This window comes from Zonotrichia leucophrys, chromosome 19 (genome assembly GCF_028769735.1).
Source record: "Zonotrichia leucophrys gambelii isolate GWCS_2022_RI chromosome 19, RI_Zleu_2.0, whole genome shotgun sequence".
NCBI classification, from domain to species: Eukaryota; Metazoa; Chordata; class Aves; order Passeriformes; family Passerellidae; genus Zonotrichia; species Zonotrichia leucophrys.
In genome coordinates this window covers 7815791-7836101 of record NC_088188.1, presented here as the reverse complement: position 1 = coordinate 7836101, position 20311 = coordinate 7815791, and the positions used below count along the sequence as shown (strand labels likewise).

The 20311-nt window shown below is 42.9% G+C and overlaps 1 protein-coding gene across 6 annotated transcripts in view; it reads right to left on the bottom strand.

Moving 5' to 3' along the window:
• SPECC1 (sperm antigen with calponin homology and coiled-coil domains 1) overlaps positions 1 to 20311 on the bottom strand; it is an 86873-nt gene that overhangs the window by 40739 nt on the left and 25823 nt on the right. The window contains exon 1 of one of the 6 annotated variants that reach the window (XM_064729534.1): positions 11239 to 11425. The exons of the other annotated variants lie outside the window; for them this stretch is intronic. Coding sequence (XP_064585604.1) covers positions 11239 to 11278 — 40 coding nt within the window. The 5' untranslated portion in view covers positions 11279 to 11425. Of the gene's footprint in view, positions 1 to 11238; positions 11426 to 20311 lie in introns of those variants that run through there. 6 annotated transcript variants of the gene reach the window in all.

Below are 20311 nucleotides of genomic sequence, written 5' to 3'. Positions count from 1 at the left end.
AGTCGTGGCTTTTCTGAATTAATCAGTCTGTTTGCAGAGTGTTAGTCACAGAGCCAACACCTTCACAGGCCAGCACCTCCTTGGGAAGGTTCATTTGTACTCCACCTAGCTTTACAAAAACACAAGGAGATGGCTCCAGAACAACAAATGTGGTTTTGATAATCCAGCATTAATTAAATATTGAAGCTTCAGCTCCAATAAGGCCTTTTACTCACTTAGCAAATGCAGACTAGGAGTAATTAAAACATTAGCTTTTTTCCTGAATCATTTAATGGCCTGTTGGACTGTCTGGCCTCCCTGATTGCATTGTCTGTGGAACAGGCACAATATGCAACAGGAGGAAAGAGCTAAAAGGCTTAATGCAAAGATTTTCATCTATGTAATCATGGTGGAGAGCGTAGGAAAGCAACTCAGGTACTAATATTTGAGATGGAGGATAAGAGTAAGACCAAAGAGAAATAAAAATTACAAAGTACTAGGGAACAACAGATGTCTGTACTGAAAAAGCTACACTAGAAAAGAAAAAGCAGCAACAAGCATCTTGATCTGAGTAATTCCTAATTTAAGACTACAGACCCCTGACATTTAAGCTGAACACTTGGTAAAGATTGGCTGATTTTTTTTTGTTAGAAATACTAGTCTAGAGATCTAGAGTGCAAAAAGCACCCAAGAAAAAGCACTTTTGGTAATTTAAAGACAAAGCCATGACACAACTACTTGCCAGTGGTTTAAATCTGCAGATCAACTATTGGTAGGACATTCTTTCCAAGGGTGGCCACCACCAGAGACTCTCCCATGGCAGGAATGTAACCCAATAGTAGAGATGACCTTATAGTTGAACATCACCATTTAGTTCAAATTTTAGCATCTAAACAAGTACTAAGAATCCAGAAAAGGTCCCAGTAAGTTTTAAAGTGGTTTTAAAAGAGAAAAATGTCTGCTGCACAATTAAGGAATGATCACACACATTTTATTTTCAGCTTGTTGGATTCCCCTGATCAATAGCTCTGTCTTTTTCTCCTTGCAGAGAAAGTCACATTTAATTCTTCCAGAAAAGTGTTAAAATGAAAACAGAAAAAGATCAACTCTAGTCAGTATCTGGTGGTTCCAAGCTCAGCACAGCCACAAGAACTGAATTTCAATTTCACTTTGTCGCATCTCAATTCTATTACAGTGGAAACAAGGTCGCATTCAGAAGGTAAATGAGAGGAGATCTGATCAAAACCCTGTTCACAAAAGTCTCATTGTGAATTTCAGCTGACTTTTTCTGCTCTTTATGGGCCTGTTCACAGACAATTCCTCTCTGAAAAACAGCAAGAGTAGTTAAAATCTCTTTACCCTGAGCGACTTGCCAGTAACCAACAAAAGAGTCCCTCTGAACATTTCTGATGCTGTTTACTTGAGTCTCCTGAAAGTTTTTAAGCTGAAAATGAAAACTCAAGCTTGGATATCCCTGTTTTGAGTTAAAGTACAGAAATACAAAAGCAGCGCAGGCTCTACTGTAAGAGGCCACTTTTCCTCCCAGAGATCCATCAGAAAAGTGAATTGGCTGAGCTGAGGGACAAGAACTGCTCTGTGCATGCCCAGTCTTTGCTGCCACAAACACAAACTTCTCTTTCTGATCTGCTCAAGAGTCAAGGAGCACCCAAGGGGCTCCACTGCTCTGGCACCAAGAGAATCACGAGGTGCTGCTGTGCTCACCCCAAAATGAGGGACACAAACCCCATGGAATTACCAACACCAGTGGGCAATAACACAAATGGAATCTACCCCGGAGCTGCTTTGGATTTCTGGAGTACCCAGCAACCTGGCATAACAAACACTGAGCCATCCAAAGCAAATGTTCAGGGAAATTCTATATCCTGCACTTGCTGGAATATCCCTATGGTAAACTCAACACTACTTTTTTTGGAGCTGTTAATACCACTGGGACTGCCAAAAACTTCAGTCACCTCCAAGTTATACCCCTTGTCTAACCCCCACAAAAGAATGAGTAAAACCTTCAATTAATGTGTAGCACTATCTCAAAATTAATCTGGTGAAAGTTACAGAAATGGAGAATTCTCCCTTTTTAAAATGAAGTACCCCTACTTGCTGGTTTTAATGCGAATTTGTAATTTCCACAACCATCATAGCTCATTATTTAAAAAAATACATAATTTTTATATTCCTTAAGGGGGACTTGACTCTATGTACCTGTGACATAAGCACCAAAATTATTGGGATTTCTGTGTACTATGACACTTCCTGATTTTGTTTGTTCTGGAACATTTCCTGCCTATGCACCTGTAAAAACAAGATAGGATCAGGTATAATCATCTCATATCTACAGCTAAATCAATTTTAAGCCAAACTCTATTCTGGTAGTTTTTTAGACAGCTGTTAAAAAAGAAAATCCATAAATATGATTTATTTTTTGAAGAGGGACAAATCACTGAATTCACTGAAACAAAGGATTTTTTGTTTGATATGGTTGGTAAGACTGGAGTTTCCTTTGTTTTCCTACCTGTTAGATCTGAGGCTTCTGCTTTCCAGAAGATTTTTATAACAAATGTTGTGGGGAACATCCTTGGAGTTAATAACACATCCCCCAGAATGTGGTGCTCAGAAAAAGCAGGGATTTTCTTGAAGTTAAAGCAGAGAAATAATTTTTCAATTCTTATGGCTGTACTAGGAATATTCCTGAGATAAATGACCATTGGCTACACTAAGAATCCCAGGGTTTTCCTTGATTCTAGCTTGCAGACAAGGAGATAATTCTCCTCAGCTCAGGAAGCAGCTTCCAGCTAATCTGGCCCAGAAGTCCTTCACTCAGCCATTGCTGGGTTAACATGGTGATAAAACAGCTGTTCTTCCATTTCTGGAAAATACAATTATAACGGATAAAATACCAGTGCTGAGTGTTTTGAGAAGTACAGGAAATTAAAAAGCAAACAAAACTAACCAGCCCTAAATCCAACCATGCCAACTCACTTAGCAGTGGCTGTCAGTACTTGTGCTCCTCCATGCACAGTGGTTGTCACAACTGAATGTGATCTGTGGCTCCAGTTCATGAAGGACTTTCCTAAAACCTCCTGGACCAAGAATCCAGCTGGAAGGAACAGTGAGAACCCTGCTCCTGCTCCTCCCAGACAAGTCAGGTGCTGTGGATCCCTCTGACCATCAAAATCTGATATTTCTCCACAAGCACAAAGGATAACCAAACATTGTAAGAGGGGAAATGTTTAATATCCAACACTTTCACAATTAGCAGGGTAATTTACTCAGCCTGTTTAATTGTTCAGGAGACCACGCTATGGACTGAAGCTGGAACTGACAGAGATACCTGCACGGGGTTTCATCACCCTTCTCCTTTGTAAAGAATGCTCTAATTCCTTGTCCTTCCCGTTGAGCAGAGCCATCACAGAGGAAAAGCAGCTGAAAATGCCTCTCCAAGCAGTGGGGTCAGGAATCCATGATCCCAACCCTCCAGCTCAGGAATGCTGCCCCACACTCGGCCAAAAGAACTTCTGTCCTCATGAATTCCCAAACCCTGCTAATCCAGAAAGACAGGGGGGAAAGGGATCACAAATGGAAACATGAAAGGAGGTTCCTTTTCCTTCCCTCAATGGGCAGAACTTAAAAGCCAGAAGCTTATTTTTAAAATTGTTTGCTTAATGCTTAATAACCAGTTTGCATTGCACTGGTGTTACAACTGCCTTTTGTTTACTGAAATGTGATGGCCACATAATAAACCCAGTTTTATTGTCATTTCCAGCCTGCTTCTGTGAGGGGGTGGGGAAAGGACTCCAGTTTAGTCTCCACAGCTCATCCAGAGCTTTAGCTGAGCCCAGCACAGAGCTAAGAACAGCCAATCCTGGGAGCTGGGCTGAAATCATCAGAACTATCAACACAGGATGAGACACATCAGGAAAAGAAATGAGACACAAGGGGAGAGGAGAAAGCTCATAACATAATGAGATATTTATCTATAAAACACTGCCCACTTCAAAGCGGGAAGAGCTTGAACTCCTTGGTTTTTTTAAAAAAGAGCTTTTAATTAAAAGATCAGTCAAAGATTTTCCACAGTCAAGCAGCCTCAAAGAAACTATGTGTGGAGGAGGCTGAGAGTAATTCTTAACATGATTAGTCCATTCTTCAAACTCAACAAGGTTTTATGAAAGCATTTCTCAAGACCTAGAAGAGAAGGATTGTGGAAATATCCTCAGCCCCTCAAAGAGAGGCTCTTCCCTTCTGACTCCTCCATCCTGATCAGCTTTTGCCCTGAAAAGCCTTGAAAAACATATTTAGAGCTCTGTGCCTCTCACTTTGTGGCAAAATATAATTTTAGGACCCATGGCTTTGGGTTAAGCAAAGTTACTGCCATGGACTTTAGGAGGCCTGGCTTGAAATATTTCTGTGCATTGCTCTAGCCAGCTGAAAACTGAGGCTGTGTGAGCACCCAGCCTTCATTAGACAGAGGACTAAAAGCCTTTGAAGGTTTAAATGAACTGCACCACTTTTCTGGAACACTCTTTCCATCCAAGGAATGTTTCCAGACTGGGATGGACATGACACCACCACCTTCTCCCCTCCCAGCATTACAGCTGACACCACAGGCTCTGGGGAACAAGACTTTGAACCACTTCCCTTTGGTCAAAGAATTTTAAATGCTTTTTCTTTTCTGAAAAAATCCTCGGAATTTTGACAATTTAGCCTTAAATAAGAAAAAAATGCAAGGTTTTCTAGAGGCTGCAATTCAGCAACTATTTCACATTATTGCAGAGACAACACCAGAGCTATTGCTCTCTGAGGGAGCTTTCCCAGCAGAGAATTACCAGTCCTGGAATGACTCCTGTTCATGGAACCTCATCCCCTCTTACCAGCTGTTAATTATGACTAATGAACCTCATGCTGAGGTGGTTCTGTTCTGCACAAGCACAGGGAATTACCTCTGTTTTATTTCAGGAATCATAAGCATTTTTGTCTATGAGAATAAGTATTCTGTTATACTTTTGAAGGTCTTTCCTGTATTGCAGAGAACTCAGTTCCTGCCAATAAATTTATCATTATCCACACCCTTGTGGAAACAACTCCTATAAAAGGGATTATATGAACGTAATTATTTGGTATCACAAGGATTTCTACATCTTCAGTATAAATGCTGCAATGGCAAAATGCAGAAGACCTTTAGGGTGTGAAAAATACAAAAGAATATCCTCCAGATGCAGGGAAGAAGCCACCTTTGCATTCTGCACATTTCAGAGTAATTAAAACAGATTTCTATCCTTAGTACAGGATGGGATTTCTTAATTCAGTTGGGGAAGAAAGAAAAGTCATCCAACGTAAGTAAAATGTGTCAGAGGATTAACTGCACCCTGCCCCTAAAGCCACTTTCATTCCATACATTAATAAATATGATTTCATAAATATGGTAAAATTCTTATTGCCTGAGTAGCAATGATTTTTAACACTTAGCACCAAATCATCCATCAGGGCAGGAATGTGAGAGGAACAGAACTCTGCTCATGGGATGTGGACACATTTCCCTTGCTCCTAACATTTTTCCTAAGCAACTGAATAAATTCCACCCAAGATACAAAACCTACAGAGCTGGTAACAAATGGAAAATATATGTCCTTATTTCAGCCAACACATCCCTTACACATGCTCAGAACTAAACCCTGAAAACTCATGTCAGCCCTTTGCTTTCCCAACAGTGCATTTTTCCAGTGATGAATATGAAATTTGCCTGTAAGAACTTCAAATGTAAATTTTGCTGCTGATAAAAATACAGAGCTTGTTAGCTGTGTGCTCCAGAGCCTGATGAGAAGGGCAGAAGCTGCAGCTCTGATGTAATTCACAGCCTGACAGAACCAACCCATGAGCACCCAGCACACAAGGGCAGAGTGCTCTGCCTCAGAACATGCAATCCATACCTATTGATGCTTGTGGAAAAACAATTCATGAAATATAATAGATGGAACATTCCAAAGAGATCTGTGAACACAAGCCTGCTTTGGATTACAGGAAGAAAAGAGTTGATGCATGGAAAATCTAACAGTGTCTATTACCATCATCATAGATCTCAGTTTTAGATCATCTTCAATCATCATGCTCAAATTGCTTGGAGATGGGAAAGTAATAGAAAATAATGAAAATATCAATATTTGTCTATCTTCTACTGTCAGTCTGTGAGAATCACAGAAAAATCAAATTAAATTCTCCTCAAGCAGTGCAGTACAAACAAAATCAGAGAAGTACTCTTGCCTCAGTTTTAGAATCTCATGTTGTTTTGAAAGCTACATTCCCTGTGGAAATCAGATTTTATGAAGAGTAAATTAGTAAAATTGGGGAGGAATTGAAAAGAGAAAAAAATAAGACAGATTACTTTGCTGAAATGCTGGTAGAACACAGGACTGCTTCCAAATAAATCCCTCAGTACCTCCAGGGCTCTGGCAGCTCTCAGTGGGAAGACAGAGGGGCAATACATGCTCAGGTTTCTTTGGCCAGCTTTACAACTTCAAGAACTTGAGGAGCCAAACATATCCCAAAGAAAAAGAAGTAAACTTCTCTTTCTCCAAGGCCAGCATGATTCCTTTCTCCTTCCACCCTTTTCCCTCTTTCAGGTAATTTAATGCTGTGTCAGAGCCACAGCCATCCCCTGGCTGTTCCCTTGTCACTCTGCAGCTGTCAAGCACATTAACTAAACTAATGAAACAATCATCAAGAAAATTAGCTTTTCCATTTATTATCATGTTAGATCTATCACTGGTAGGTCCTAAATCACCACCAGCAGTGGGGCAAAAACACAATGCAGAGCTCTGGACCCACAGGACAAGTTCTTGCTGACCAGCTCATTCAACAGGATTCCCAGAAACTCCCTCCTTTATCCAAAAATGGCTTTGTTTTGCTGATGGAAATTAATCTGACACAAAATGCATAAACCACATCCTGCTGCCTGCCATGCCCTAAAAGTTCTTCTTGTAAAAGCTGTCCATGGAGAAAGCACTCCCACTCAGACATCCTCCCAGGCAGGGCAGAAAAGTGCTGGGAAGGCCCTGTTGTGTAGGAGAGCTTATTGATGATCTTTTGCACTAATTTAGCTCTCATTAGCCCTTCAACTTGGAATCAGGGGGCCTCAGATTATCACTGAGCAGTGCCTCAGATAATTCCAGAGGTAAGTTACTCACACTCATGACTAAATTCCTCTAGGAGGCCACTCCAGACTGTGGCAGTGGCTGCTCCCATTTCACTGCTCTGGGAGCAGAGGGGACACTGCCACTGGTGATGTGTCTGTCAGTCCTCCTGAAATGATTTCATCATGTCAGCCCTGTCAAGTCACCTCACGAGACCCATCAACAGAGCTGGCCCTCACTGGCCTTGAAGAAAAGCTGAAGTCAAGTAAAAATTGCTCTCCAGGGGGAAATAAAGTTCTTCAATACCAGTTTAATCAGCAGTGTGTTACTACTCTGAAAAATGAGAGCATTTGCAAACCCCCCATGCAAGAATGACTTGTGGGAGGAAGAGGTGACTAAGGAATTAAACTATCCAGTGGAGAGCAAATTGTGGTTTGTTGGCTCCACTGGGAACAAAAGGTCTGTGGCTGGCTGCCCGAGCTGCAAGAGGACATGACTTGCAGTCGGTATTTCCATGAAAGCTGTTATGTGATTCATTAGCTTTGCTGGCCCCTCTCCCCTCCCTCCCTTCCCCCCACACCATCATTAAACTCATCTGGTCTCTCGAGCTCTTGCTTGGCAGAAATGGTGTTCTGAGATCCAGCAGAGTTAAAATGAACGGCTCCCATGTTTGGGAGAAAAAGGAGGGAGACTAAAGAGAGCACCCAGGAAAGATCTGACTACACACCCTGGAAACAAGGAACAGAAATGACAAGAACATGTATTCCTACAAAAGCATTTATCTTGAAAGTCTCCTATGTTTTACACTGAAAAATCCCTTCCTCAAACTCAAATGAAGCCACGCCTGAGCCAGGACAGAACAGACATAAGAAAACAGATCAATACTGACTCAGTGCACGCACTGACACTTGATATTCTCATCCAAGCCATGTAAGCATGTTTTACAAATAAACACAATCCCAAAAAAAGCCTAACCCTTGGATAACCCCACCCGTCACCTTGTTCCAACAAGAGAAGTTAACATTTCCCATTCCAGCGATTCTTTTTTGTGGGTATTGAGTTTTTGTGGGTATTGAGTCATTTTTTTCCACCTCTTCCCAAAGATATTCATCATCCATCACCTGCAGATGTTTGGAGGATAAACAACCCCCCCATCACCGTGTCAACCAGCGTCAAAGAACATCAGTGCTCCTGTTCAGAATAACAGGAGGCCTCCCTGTTTCCAAGGCAAACTATGTTTGAAAAGCTTTCTCCCAACAAATACTGTGCACTGGATAATTCTGGATTCTTCCATAGCTCCCAGGAAATGTTCCAGCTATTCCACAGGTGCTCTGGCCTCTGTTTGTATACACTGTTTCCTTTAGCTTGGGCAGTCAGTTTCAAAAGCAGAAAACTGATTCTGCTGACAAAGTGCTGCAATATTCACTCGCCTTTCACATAATTTTCTGTACTATTTTATAGGTGTTTTCATTCTAAAACCTCCACTGGCTTAAAAAATATGAATATTCAGAGCACTGGGGAAACCAGTGACTTGCAAGGAGCAGAGTTTTGGCAAAGAAGTGATGCAAACTTGGGTCACTCACCACAAAGTTCTCACAAATGATTGTAAAAGCTGTTTAAAGTAAATTTTAAATTAGAAGCTAGGAAAAGCCTATAGAATTTAATGTTATTACAAGCAATCCTCTCAAATCCTTGTTAGACACTCTTAGGAAGATGGGGATTAATTTGAGATGACACTGGGCTGTTAGGGTCTTGTCTTCTGTTCCAAACATTCCCATCAGACACCAGCACTGGATTCCTTTCCTGTCTTCTCCTCACCACAGTCCCTTGCCCTGTCAGTCCCAGCTCTTTGATTTTCCTGCATTAATGTGTTAACCTTCAACTGCTCAGCTTGGAGGCAATAATCTCCTTCCTGTTCCTGGACAGCACTGAACAGCCCACCCAGAATTTACACTTAATAGGAAGACACATTAAGGTACATAATACTCTTGTAAATATGTGAAAATCAGTATTTTACTTGAAATGACAACCTATATCATAACAGGCTCAGATTTTTAAAGGTTTCAGTGCCCACTGACACCAAGAGCAGGAACAGAGCTGCCCCCAGCACCCCAAGATGGGAAGTTTGGGGTGAAAGACTTAGAGATGAGCCATAAGATGTCCATAAAGTTTCCTAAGAAGGTAGACAAGGTAACCCTGAATGTCGTGCTCAGGGAACAGTCAAATGGGTTGTCTGTCACTAAAGCTGGCTCATGAGCTAGATCAATAAAGAAATCCATTCCTGGGGTTTAGTCTGGTTGTTCCAAACACAAGCTTACAAGTACCACAGTTGTTCAAGGAGTTGGTGCTCCTGAATGAGAGCTGAGCTAAGTTCACTCAAGCAGAAACAGAACTCAGAGATACTACAAGTATCACATTCTGATGTGAGAAGCAGGTTTTGCATCCAGCTGTCAAAAACACAAACTCTGAGCTCCAAAGCCAGAGCTCTCACACACAGTAAGGACTACGTTGTCAGATTTTTTTCTTTTTGTCAGCAGGAATGTTCCTGACTCTTTTTCATGGTTAAACATTGAGTTTTGAAAACACAGTTCAATACAAAACACTGGTTTTCAGCTTTACTCATACCTTATGTACAGTGAGGACTTTCAAACAAGACCTAGTACAGCCTACACTTAAAAACTGAGAATAGTTTAAAAACTGCTTAGGTGCAACACAAGCATAACTCTTTCCTCTTCAATAAAAAAATAAATCAAGAGAAAACAAAGGATGAAAGAGATTTTTCAAACCCACAAGGGGTCTGAACACTCATTTATCATCTGTGTTAACAGCAATAAGCTGTTCAAAATGGCCCTGCAAAATCAGAGTCCGTTTGCTCCAGCTGATCAGAAGTCAGCAGTGTGTCTCCCCGGGCCATTATCCAGCTCTCCCTTAGTTTATTATCAGTACAACCCCTCTTAAATAACACTTTTAGCTCCAGCAAAACTTCGCTGGCTGGCAGCAGCCAGAGGATTTCAGGGGCTGGGGATGTCGGCAGCCACATTCTCCAGCCTAAAGTTTAACTTTCCCTTAGGGCAGCATTTCTTCTGGTGACTGGGTACTGGCAGCTTTTGTGTTCTTCATTAGCCCGGTGATTACCATAGTGCTAGAGAGTTCTCACTACACCTCGCCGCTGTTCCAGCACTCGCTGGCAGATCTGTCGTGAGATCCCCGAGCAGCAATGCAGAGATCAGGTACATTTGTGTTTGCTCTTAGAACAATACCTACATATCGACCCGAAGTCATAGAAACCCCTGCTCAAGCAATAACAACTTTAATGGGATTTTGTGAATGAAATTCCCATGGCAACAGCAAGAAACAGAGTGCTAGGAAATACAACTGATTGTGGTTTTATGTGTGTTAGAGGGTTCTAAATTTGGAAAGAAACTGAGAAATCAGCAGCAGAGAATAGTGGACCTCCGGGTTTCCCCCCTCACTCAGCATTTGAGGAACAAGCAAAATAAATCAGAAGGGGAGCGAAGCAGCTCTACGGCATCAGGAACAAATTAGCAGCGGTTCTGGTGTACGGTGCAGACATTTGGCACACGGGAATGCGATCTACCTGATACCAGCTCTCAGCTTTCTATGAAATCTGCTCCTGATTAACATGCAGAGCACTACACTTCTGAAAGGACAATGGTGGGAGACCTTCCACAAAGGCATCATTTTAAATTCTAAGGCCTGGAAAATTTCAGGCCTCAGGCCACGAACAATGGTGAAGGCTAACACAGCCAAGCTGCAGATCCTGACAAGTTCTATGCACATCACTACATTGGCTTTGGAACTTTTTAGCTGCATCATGCAGACCATGCCAAGAAAAAGAAAAAAATCTGTCAGCGAACAGGGTTCCACCCTTGCAGGCATTCTGCTCCAAAGGATTCCTTTCAGAAAAGCTCCCGTGAGGACGGTGCTGTGATCTCAGGTATGGAACGCCAATAAAGCGCATCTACAAGGCAAACAGCAGCAGTGTCCCCGGCAGGTTGGAAGCCACCGGCATTTGCTGTGACAACAGCCCCGAGCCGCCTCAGCCCCCGAGAACAAAACGCCATCCCCGCGGTGCCGCCGCCCCGCCGCCCGCACACACCTTGCTCGTGCTCCTCCGCCCTGCCCGGCTGGTTCCCCATCTCCTCCGGCCGCCCGGCTCCTCCCGAGCCCCCTCAGGCCGCCGCAGCCCCGCTCATGCCCGGTGCGGGCGCGGAGCCGCCTCTGGCCGTGCCCGGCTCAGGCAGCCCCGGCGGGGAGCGCGTCCCGAGCTGCTGCTGGCGGCCGAGCCGCGCTGCGGCCCCGCCGAGGCGGCTGCGGCGCCGCCTCCTCCCTCAGCCGGCCCCGCTCCGGGCCGGGCTGGGCGGCAGCGAGCGGGGCAGCGCCGGGGGACACCCAGCGGCCGCCGGGGGAGCTGCAGCTCCGGCCGGGCCGCGGCTCCGGGAGGGAGAGATGCTGGAGCACCGCCTCGATGCTCCCCAGCACCCGCCTCGATGCTCCCCCAGCACCGCCTGGAGCGGAGCCTCCCTGTCCTGGATCAGCCGTGGCGGAAAGGGGAACACCATGGAGCCCGTCCCGTATCGGTGTTTCTAAGCGAAACGCGGCTGAAGGTGAAGGAGGGCAGAGGGACCCTCAGCAGAGACCTGAGGAGCCACATGTCTCCAAAGCAAAGCCAACATTAATTTTTAGCCAGTTCCACCATGCTTAGCATGGAGCAAACAGAGCCTGCCCACAGATCTAAGTACACTGCTGAGCACAGCACTGACATGTCTGGGCAAGGGCAGCTCCAAACTGTCATAAAAATGAGAGGACCCAATTTCAGAGATGCTCAGCATCTTGTGAAAACAGAGATACCCAAGGGATGCTGAAATGGAGACCAGGCTCCTCTGAAAACCTGACCGTGGTTGTGAGCATGAGCCCTTTCTGACAAGTCCCATCCATCAGATCTGCTCTGAAATCCTCTGGGGCTATTCCTGGGTCAGCCAAACACCCCCAGCTGCTCTCAGCCTCCACTGGTGCTGATAACAGCACAGCAGGCTCACATCCCTATTATATTAAACAATATACAGCATTCAATGAATACCATTGAAATCTATTTCTCTTTATTGATGTAAGGATGTGGTATTTTATTCCTAAAAGTCTATTACAGTGATTTCCAATTTTCCCCTTACGCCAATAAAACAACAATCAAACCTGACAGCCACTAGCACATCTAGACCTGCAGCCACAAACAGGAGCAGATTTCACACCATATCTCTATCATCAATAATTTTGCCTGTGACTGGCACTGCAAGAGCAGCTGCATAGGACAGGCTCACCCAGAGGCTCACCAACAGCACATCTTTCCAAAAAATCAAGATGCTCCACAGTCATGGAACCCTGATGTACATGGGAAACAAGGATACTGAATGACTCCAGTGATCAGTTTCCATTACGTGGATAATTAACAGAATCCTCTTGAGTGTTGGTTTCAACAAGAGGGTTAAAAACAAATTCAGAAATAATAAACTAGTGTGTCTCCTAGGCTCAAAACAGCCTGAAAAATAAAACATGGAGAATTAATCTATCTAGTTGTGAATCCATCACTTCAGATAAAGTATCTGGAGACCATTCAATATAATAGAAGCAGAATTTTGCTAATATTTCAGTACAATAGGATGACTTCATTGTCAGTCTTCATCTTTCCATTGTTCTTCCTCTGACACTTTATAGATGAAGTGAAAAGTTTTCATACAGCTGTCTTTATCTGGATGACATTAAACAACTCCAGCCTACCTCTGCCTCATGACATGTCAAACACAAAACGCTTTGTTTAATGAATAAGCCATCAAAAAGGAATCAGTGACAGTACATTCTTTCTCTAAAAGTCATCTTATGATCTCTTAAGTCTGGTATCTTACTGTGGTGGGTACTCAGCCTGCCCTTTCCAAGGTACAGATGCAATCTTCCTCCAAATGCAGTTAGAATGTATCTCCCACAGAGATTTTCTTCCACTATAGACCAAGGAGTGACGTCTGCTTTCCTTCAACAGGACTCACCTGAGGGGCTGCATGAGCTGTGAGAGTCTGTTGGGCTGATAAATCCTGAAGCTGAGCATTTATTACTTCATCACCTGCTTTCTATTTCTGTAATCACAAAAGGGAACAGCATAACAAGGTCCCAGTGCAGCGCTGGTGCAAGCCTGGAGCAATTATAAAATGTAATCACTGACTCAGAGCACACACACCTGAAATCTGAGCACTGGAGGAGAGTCAGGACTGGAAGAACCAATCTGTTATTTTTGACAGTGGCATGAAATATAAATCAGAACATTCAAACACCATGATAAGGAGAATGATGTCAGGCCAAAGACTTCTAGCCCAGGTCCAAAATGAAAGGTAAAGCACAAATTTTTAAATACAGCTACAGCCTGAGCAGGAGGTGTAGATAAGAGATTACTGCTTATGGAGCTTGCAGCTCAAGCTGAGGAAAAAGGAGTAGCAGCAAGCATGACATGGGGACCAGGTAACAAATCAGAACAGATGCATCTTTAGGCAACTATTCGTTATCTGAACATTTTACATTACCTCCCTCTCTCTTCAGTAATAAAGGTATAAAAACAAATGAATGCATTTCAACTCTACAAAGTCTCTTCCTAAGCATGAAGCTTGACTCATCCCCCTTGCTCTTTGTAGAAATGCCAACAAAACTTCACAAACACTCCTTTCCTATATAGTGAGAATGGGAATTAATTATTGAAGGTGTGATGTACATAACTCTTTCAACTCCTTAGTCAAATGACAGGACTTGCTTGCCAGGCATAACTTTCTTTGCATCCTACTCACAGCACAGCAAATGAATGAGTGGAATTTCTGTTGAAATTGTAATCCATGCTCATGAGAACGAGTGTGAAGATGCGACCAAATCTGAGATTTGCAGTGGCCAGGTAGGTGACAGTCTCTCCAGAAGGCTGAATTCTAAGTTACAGATATTAAACTGAATGGGCCCTAAGCGTGGACATCATAACCATCAGAGTTCACACTATTACACTCTTCTCTTCTATTAATGCTGAAGATTTTACAAGCACCGAGTACATAAGTAGCAGGGAAAATAAATCTTCAGAATCTGTGCATCATTCCCAATAGTGGACCTCAAAGGATTAGAAATATAACATCTAGAGCTGAACCCCAGATGAACAAAAGCTTTTTTAAACCATGCTAGAAACACATTTTTTTTTGTAATAAAGATAATTGGTGAGGTCACAGTTCATGGCACAGAAGCACAGCCTTCCAGGAACCCACCTGAGATGGAGCTGTCAATCCCTCCCCTCTTGTTCTACACTACTAAAATCTAATATAAGCCAAAACCTGCTGAAAAAAAAAAAACAGGGGAAAAAATACTACAAGGAATGCCAAGCCCTCCCCTGATCTGCATACTTGTCAGACCAGGCCAGCTTTGCGTTCCTTTCCTTCTCCCTCCCATTCCTTAAGTGCAAACACAATGGCCCTGTGCCAAGGCATTCTGGCTGCAATAGATTGAGGCCCAGAGAATTTGTGTTAAGGATCATTTCTCTTCAAACCAGCTGAAGGAAAGCTGATAATTAACCCAGGGCAGGTAGTCAGAGCAGGGTTGTGTTGACTTTGCTGAACAACTTCAGTAAAGAAGCCTGGAAAGAAATGAAAACAAGCTGGGAGATCCTAAATTGGTGCTATTCCTGGAGCATCCAGGCATGCTCCCCTCTCTGTTCAGGTGTCCCCAGAAAAGCTTTTGGGATCACCACAGTTCCCTTACAGCTGTAATGAATCCTCCCTATACATGTTGCCTTGAGCCAATTAACTGTCAACAATTTAATGAGTTAAGTCATTGCAGCCTTCAGGACTCAGCATTTCAGTGTCCCTACCACACACTGAATCCTCTGAGCTGGCTCAGCTCCCAGAGGGGCTCACGTGTGCCAACAAAGTCATTCTCAGGGAACAGCCCAGAAAAGGGGCTCTTCCACAGGTGGTTTTAACAAGAGGCTGAATGCAGAATCTCAGAATGTGTTAACAGAGATCCAGCACAGGACATGTAAATTCTGCAGTAGATTAGGACAGCAAGAAAGCTTGAAAAAGGTACATTCTGCAGACAGTGTTGTCAGCAGAAGTTAATTCCTACTTGTTTAATAATGCAAGATGACTGCAGCCAGCCTGTGAATGCCTCTCAAAAAGCCTGTTATCCATAACAGGATCAGGTATCAGAAATCCTACCAGACAGCCTCTAAATGCATTGGTCTCACTATACTGCCAGTTATCAAAGAGGAAAAAGAGGCCTGGAGAGCAGTCATGTGAAGCAGCCCCATTCCCAGCCATTCCAGGATGCACAACTGCCCATGGCTTACAGAGGGAAAGAGCAAAGCTCCAAAGAACATGAAAAACAACACAGCAATAAAAATAATACAAGAATATTTTCAGCAAAGGCATCAGCAATCAACAACTGTATTTGCAGGCTGTGCCAAGAAAAAAAATCCTTGTAAGAAGAAGTAAGAGAAACTTGACAAGTAGCAGCCATAACCTAAATCTGGAATGCCAAATTTGATCCACTTCAAATCTTGAGCTTTCCCTTCAGAGGACAGTGGGTGAAATCTTCTAAACTGGTTCTGAAACTCAGTCTGACTACTTGACACCTGGGGAAATCACACACAGAGGAAACATTTTGCTAAGGAATGCCAGGGAGGCTCAGGTTCATGGTTGTAGCAATATGTTAAACATACTTGCAGATATTTATAGATGTGTGTAGATGTCAATATGCACAGCCAGCTGCATGTAGAGCTCTGGATGTAAATGCAGACACATTCCCACTGCTTTGCATGCTAAATTCCTGCAGCACTTCTTGCCAATTTGAATCACAGCCTAACAAAGCAATATCCTGAGTCCTCTTTTCCTTTTTATACCACTTTTGGAGATAGAATAATTATGCAAGAGCTGTGTCTTGTACCTGGAAGGGGGAGCAAAATGCAAGTGGGCTTTCCAGATGAGGTTTTGAGGCATATTTAGAGCTCCTGGGAAAGCCCAGATGAGCTCAGCCATTTGCAGGGGAGCCTGGTGGAACAGAACATACCGATCTCATTAGTGTCCCTCACACTTGGCACCATCGTTCACAAGGAAAACGAGACAGTAACGAGCCTGAATGCAAAGTGCAGCCACCTCTCCCAAACCTATAGCAGTGCTTTGATGTGGCAGATCACAAAAAGCAGGCGCTGTCAAAAGCTGATGTATGGCAGAGTAAAAGGGCCCCAAGGTCAGAGAGCTGTCCTTCAATAGAAATCACTTTCCTTTTTCCTGTCCTAATTGGGGTGCATTAGCATCTTATGAACTGCTAAATTGTCAGATTATTTTTTTTTCACAAGGATTTTTTCTTTTTTAAAGAAAGCTTTTAAATAAAAAGATACTTCCTTGAATATTCTGACCATGGAGGGAAAGCTTCTGGTCTGGATTAGCTTCACATTAACCTAAATTTTTACCCCACATCACAAGCAGAGAAGTTGGCTGAGAGAAGACAATAAATTTGATAGAGTCCCTATATTAATATCAAATAGCAAGCTGAAAATTACAATTCTCTGAACATGCAGGAATCTCTGAAATCTGTAGCATGGCACATTTTCAATTTTGCTGGGAAAGAAGCATATCTAATGAGTGCTATGTGCAATAAAACCACACACCAGCCTCCCCTCTGGAATCAGCCACAGGTGAACAAGTCTCACCAGTGATATTTAAGCTTTCCCAGCACTAACACCAGAGCTGGCAGGGACCAGTTGGCCTCATTTAGTTAAAAGCTTTCTTTTCTGAATACCAGCACTATCTACACAGAAAAGCTGCAAGCAGCTGTTTCAGAGAGAAATCAAGACTTTTCTTTTCACATAAACTACATGAAAAAACAATGATGGACAAATGGAGGAATGGTATGTGCTCTACCAGCACTAGGAAGGAATTGAAGATACACAGGTATCACATTTAGTCACTGGGACATTAACTGGCAGGAATGTGAATGACAAATCACAGAAAAACTCATCAAAACAAAGCCCCTCCTTACTGGAGCTGAAGATTGTTCAACCCAAACTGTGCCACAACAAAATATAAGCCTCAGGTGCTTCTACAGTTTTCCCTGATTATGCCAAATCTCTTGGTATTTTTGTTTCCCTATTTAATTTGCTGGGTTTATTACAACAGCCTGTGTTGCAGAGCAGCTTCATTTCCAGTGCTGGCAATGTTCCATTCTGGGATTAGCAGCTTTTGTCCAGGTAACCTGCAGAGTTCAGAGCCTCGACATGAGATGCTGAGGAGATAATTGAAACTCTCAATATCTTTGAGCTTCCCTCCTCTGTGCTCCTGGATTGGCACCATCTCCAGCCTTGGATGTGAATCAACTCAGCAGGAACACACAGAAAGCAACAGGTTTTTGTTATTTGGGCTGAAAATTCAGGCCAAGTATTGACTTTCCCATTTTATGCATAATAATGAATGGTAATTTCTGATGGAGCAGGGGGTGACACAGCAGGCCACCCCTCACAGTCCTGCTGGCATCTTGGCTTCTGATGCCCCCAAAGATGTAGCACCTGTCTCCTGCTTTGGCCTTTAGAGAGAACCTGAGCTTGTCAGTAAAATAGCCAGAATTTCTATAAATGCCAAGGTAGGTGATAATAACATTGTTATTGACAGTTTCCTATTGTTTCTGAGGCAAATCATGTCTAAAGAGATTTAGCCTTTATTTAGCTATAAAAAATAAGCTGATGAAGCAGCCTGAGAAAAAGTCGAGCTATTCTTAATTACATTTCAGGAATAACTGATATCTCATATTGGAGCTGGCAGCACTTGATATAAAAATCAATATATTTGTGAGAAATGGGAAGGGCTGAAATGGTCTGAGTGCTTTTGGATGATGTGTGACTGGACTGTGCCATGCCCACATCCTGGCTATGTCCAGACTCTTTTTGGTTCCTGTCCAAGCTGACAGATAATAGCAGCTGCCACTGAAATCACATCAAAGCAGCACAGGAACATGATTAACCCAGACAGCCTCCAGGAAAGTCCTCAGAAAGTGCTTGAACTGGGAGTTTGTGTGGACTGAATGACAGAACTCAGAGCAAGGATTTGGAATGACTTCCAGGCTCCATTGAGAAAGTAATTTCATCTGCCTGAACCTCAAATTTTTTATTTGCATACCAGTCCTGCCACGCAATGCCCTTCCTGAGAGGTATGTGATCACATAAGAAGCTTTGAAATTCTCTGTGAAATTGCTTTTCTAAGGTTATTTGGCTTGCAGACCTCAAAGGAGCAGAATCTGAAGTCATTGATTTCCTACAATCCTGAACCTTAGGGGAAGACAGTCCTAGTTTCTCATGAATACACAAACTTCTCTATTAATATATTTTACAATCATTTCTTTGCTATGTGGCTTCAAAGACTGGATGGCTTTATAAGTACATGCATTAACATTAATATATTCCAAGATTAGTGCACTCTTGCTCATGTTTTACAATTTCCCTGCTCTTTTTCATCTACTGAGACATTAAAAACAATGCCAGAGTTCTGTAAGCCTGGCTTGAACAAACCCAAACAGCCACTTCAGGACAGCACATGGGAAGACATCACACTGTGGATAAGGAATACAAGACATTTCTTTTTCTCTATGTGTCATTTCCCACTGCCTGGGATTTCAAAACTGCCAAGGAGTTACAAAACCAAACAGCACAGCTCAGAACTTCCAGCCAGAATCACTCTCCAGCTCCATTTGCTCAACTGCACTTGCCAAGGATGGATCCATGGGCTTGGCCTCATCCCCCTTTAAGTTGTTTATGATTTACTGTGTCAGCTCCCAGCAGGGCAAGCAGGGGTAGTTCCATCAATAAAAGGCTGGAATAAATAACTGAAACTCCACCAAGGGCAGCACAGAAACAACCTTATTTAAACAACCAACCTTTAGGTCAATTATTTATCATCTGCAGCATTTGGAACATGTCTTCCTGCTCAAGGTCAACACACAAATGGTGGACAGTCACACCCAAAGAGGAAAGAAACCTAAGCTTTTGTATTTCCATTCCTTTTTCACTTTAAATTCTCTCACACAGGACTATTATACCAACTGTGTACCATCAGAGTGTGGCTGGAGCTAACAGAATATCATTTCAGTAAAATACTCAAATCACTCACTTGAGTAACAGACAAAAAAGCCCAAACAAGGGGGAGAGATAATGCCTACAGTCAAGACATTAAAGGAAAACACAGAACAGATGAAGGCCATCAAATAAACAAAAGAAAGTGATTTTGGAATAAATTTCTAGATTTACACATTTGGCTACCTACACAAACATCAGCATTCCCCAGCTACTGGAACCTTCTCACTTGGATTAGCTCCACAGTCAGCTTTGCATCTTGATCACAATCAGACTCTTTGGGAAGCCATTGCAATAAAACACAGCAGCTGAAAACGTTCTCTCCTTTCCTGCTTCTGTTCCTAGAACATGCTGTGCCCTCTGCCATGCTCACTGTCAGTTCTCTCAGCAACAATGCACCATTTTAGTGGGACTATTGGTATTTTCCTTTTCAGTGTGACAAAGCATTCAGCTCTTTAATCTTGCTCAATAAGATCAAGCACCTTCCAGTGGCCCTGACAATGACACCTCAGCATACAGCTGGGTTTTCAAACACTCTTTCAGATTATGGAACCACTGTAAAAACAGACATGTAAGAAGACAGTTCTCTCTAGGTTAAAAACCATTTTAGAGTGGTAACACATACATTCTTAGTGTTTATCTATACACTTGTTCTCTTTTCATTTAGCATTAATATTCCCATTCATGCTTCTACAAATGCAGATGCAAAGCAATATATGAGGTTATATCCAATGATGTGATTTAAAGTGGTAAAGCAATACCCAGATGTAACCTGACCTCCATAAACCATTCCAGCCTTTGTATTTAAAGCAGTCCTCATCATAAATCTCCCTCCTCCAGTGGCAGTTATTATAGCTGCATGCAGAAGAGGGCTCTCTATTCCATGCTTGTGTTTTGGTGTCTGACAGACATATTCCACTCTGGACTCCCTGCAGTGCTGTTTCCCTGGCTGCATTCCCAGGATCCTGTGCTGCATCATCTGTACAGGTTTTCATCTCCCTGCCTGGCTCCTCCCAAGCATCATGCCTCTTTATTGGCTTGTGAATCC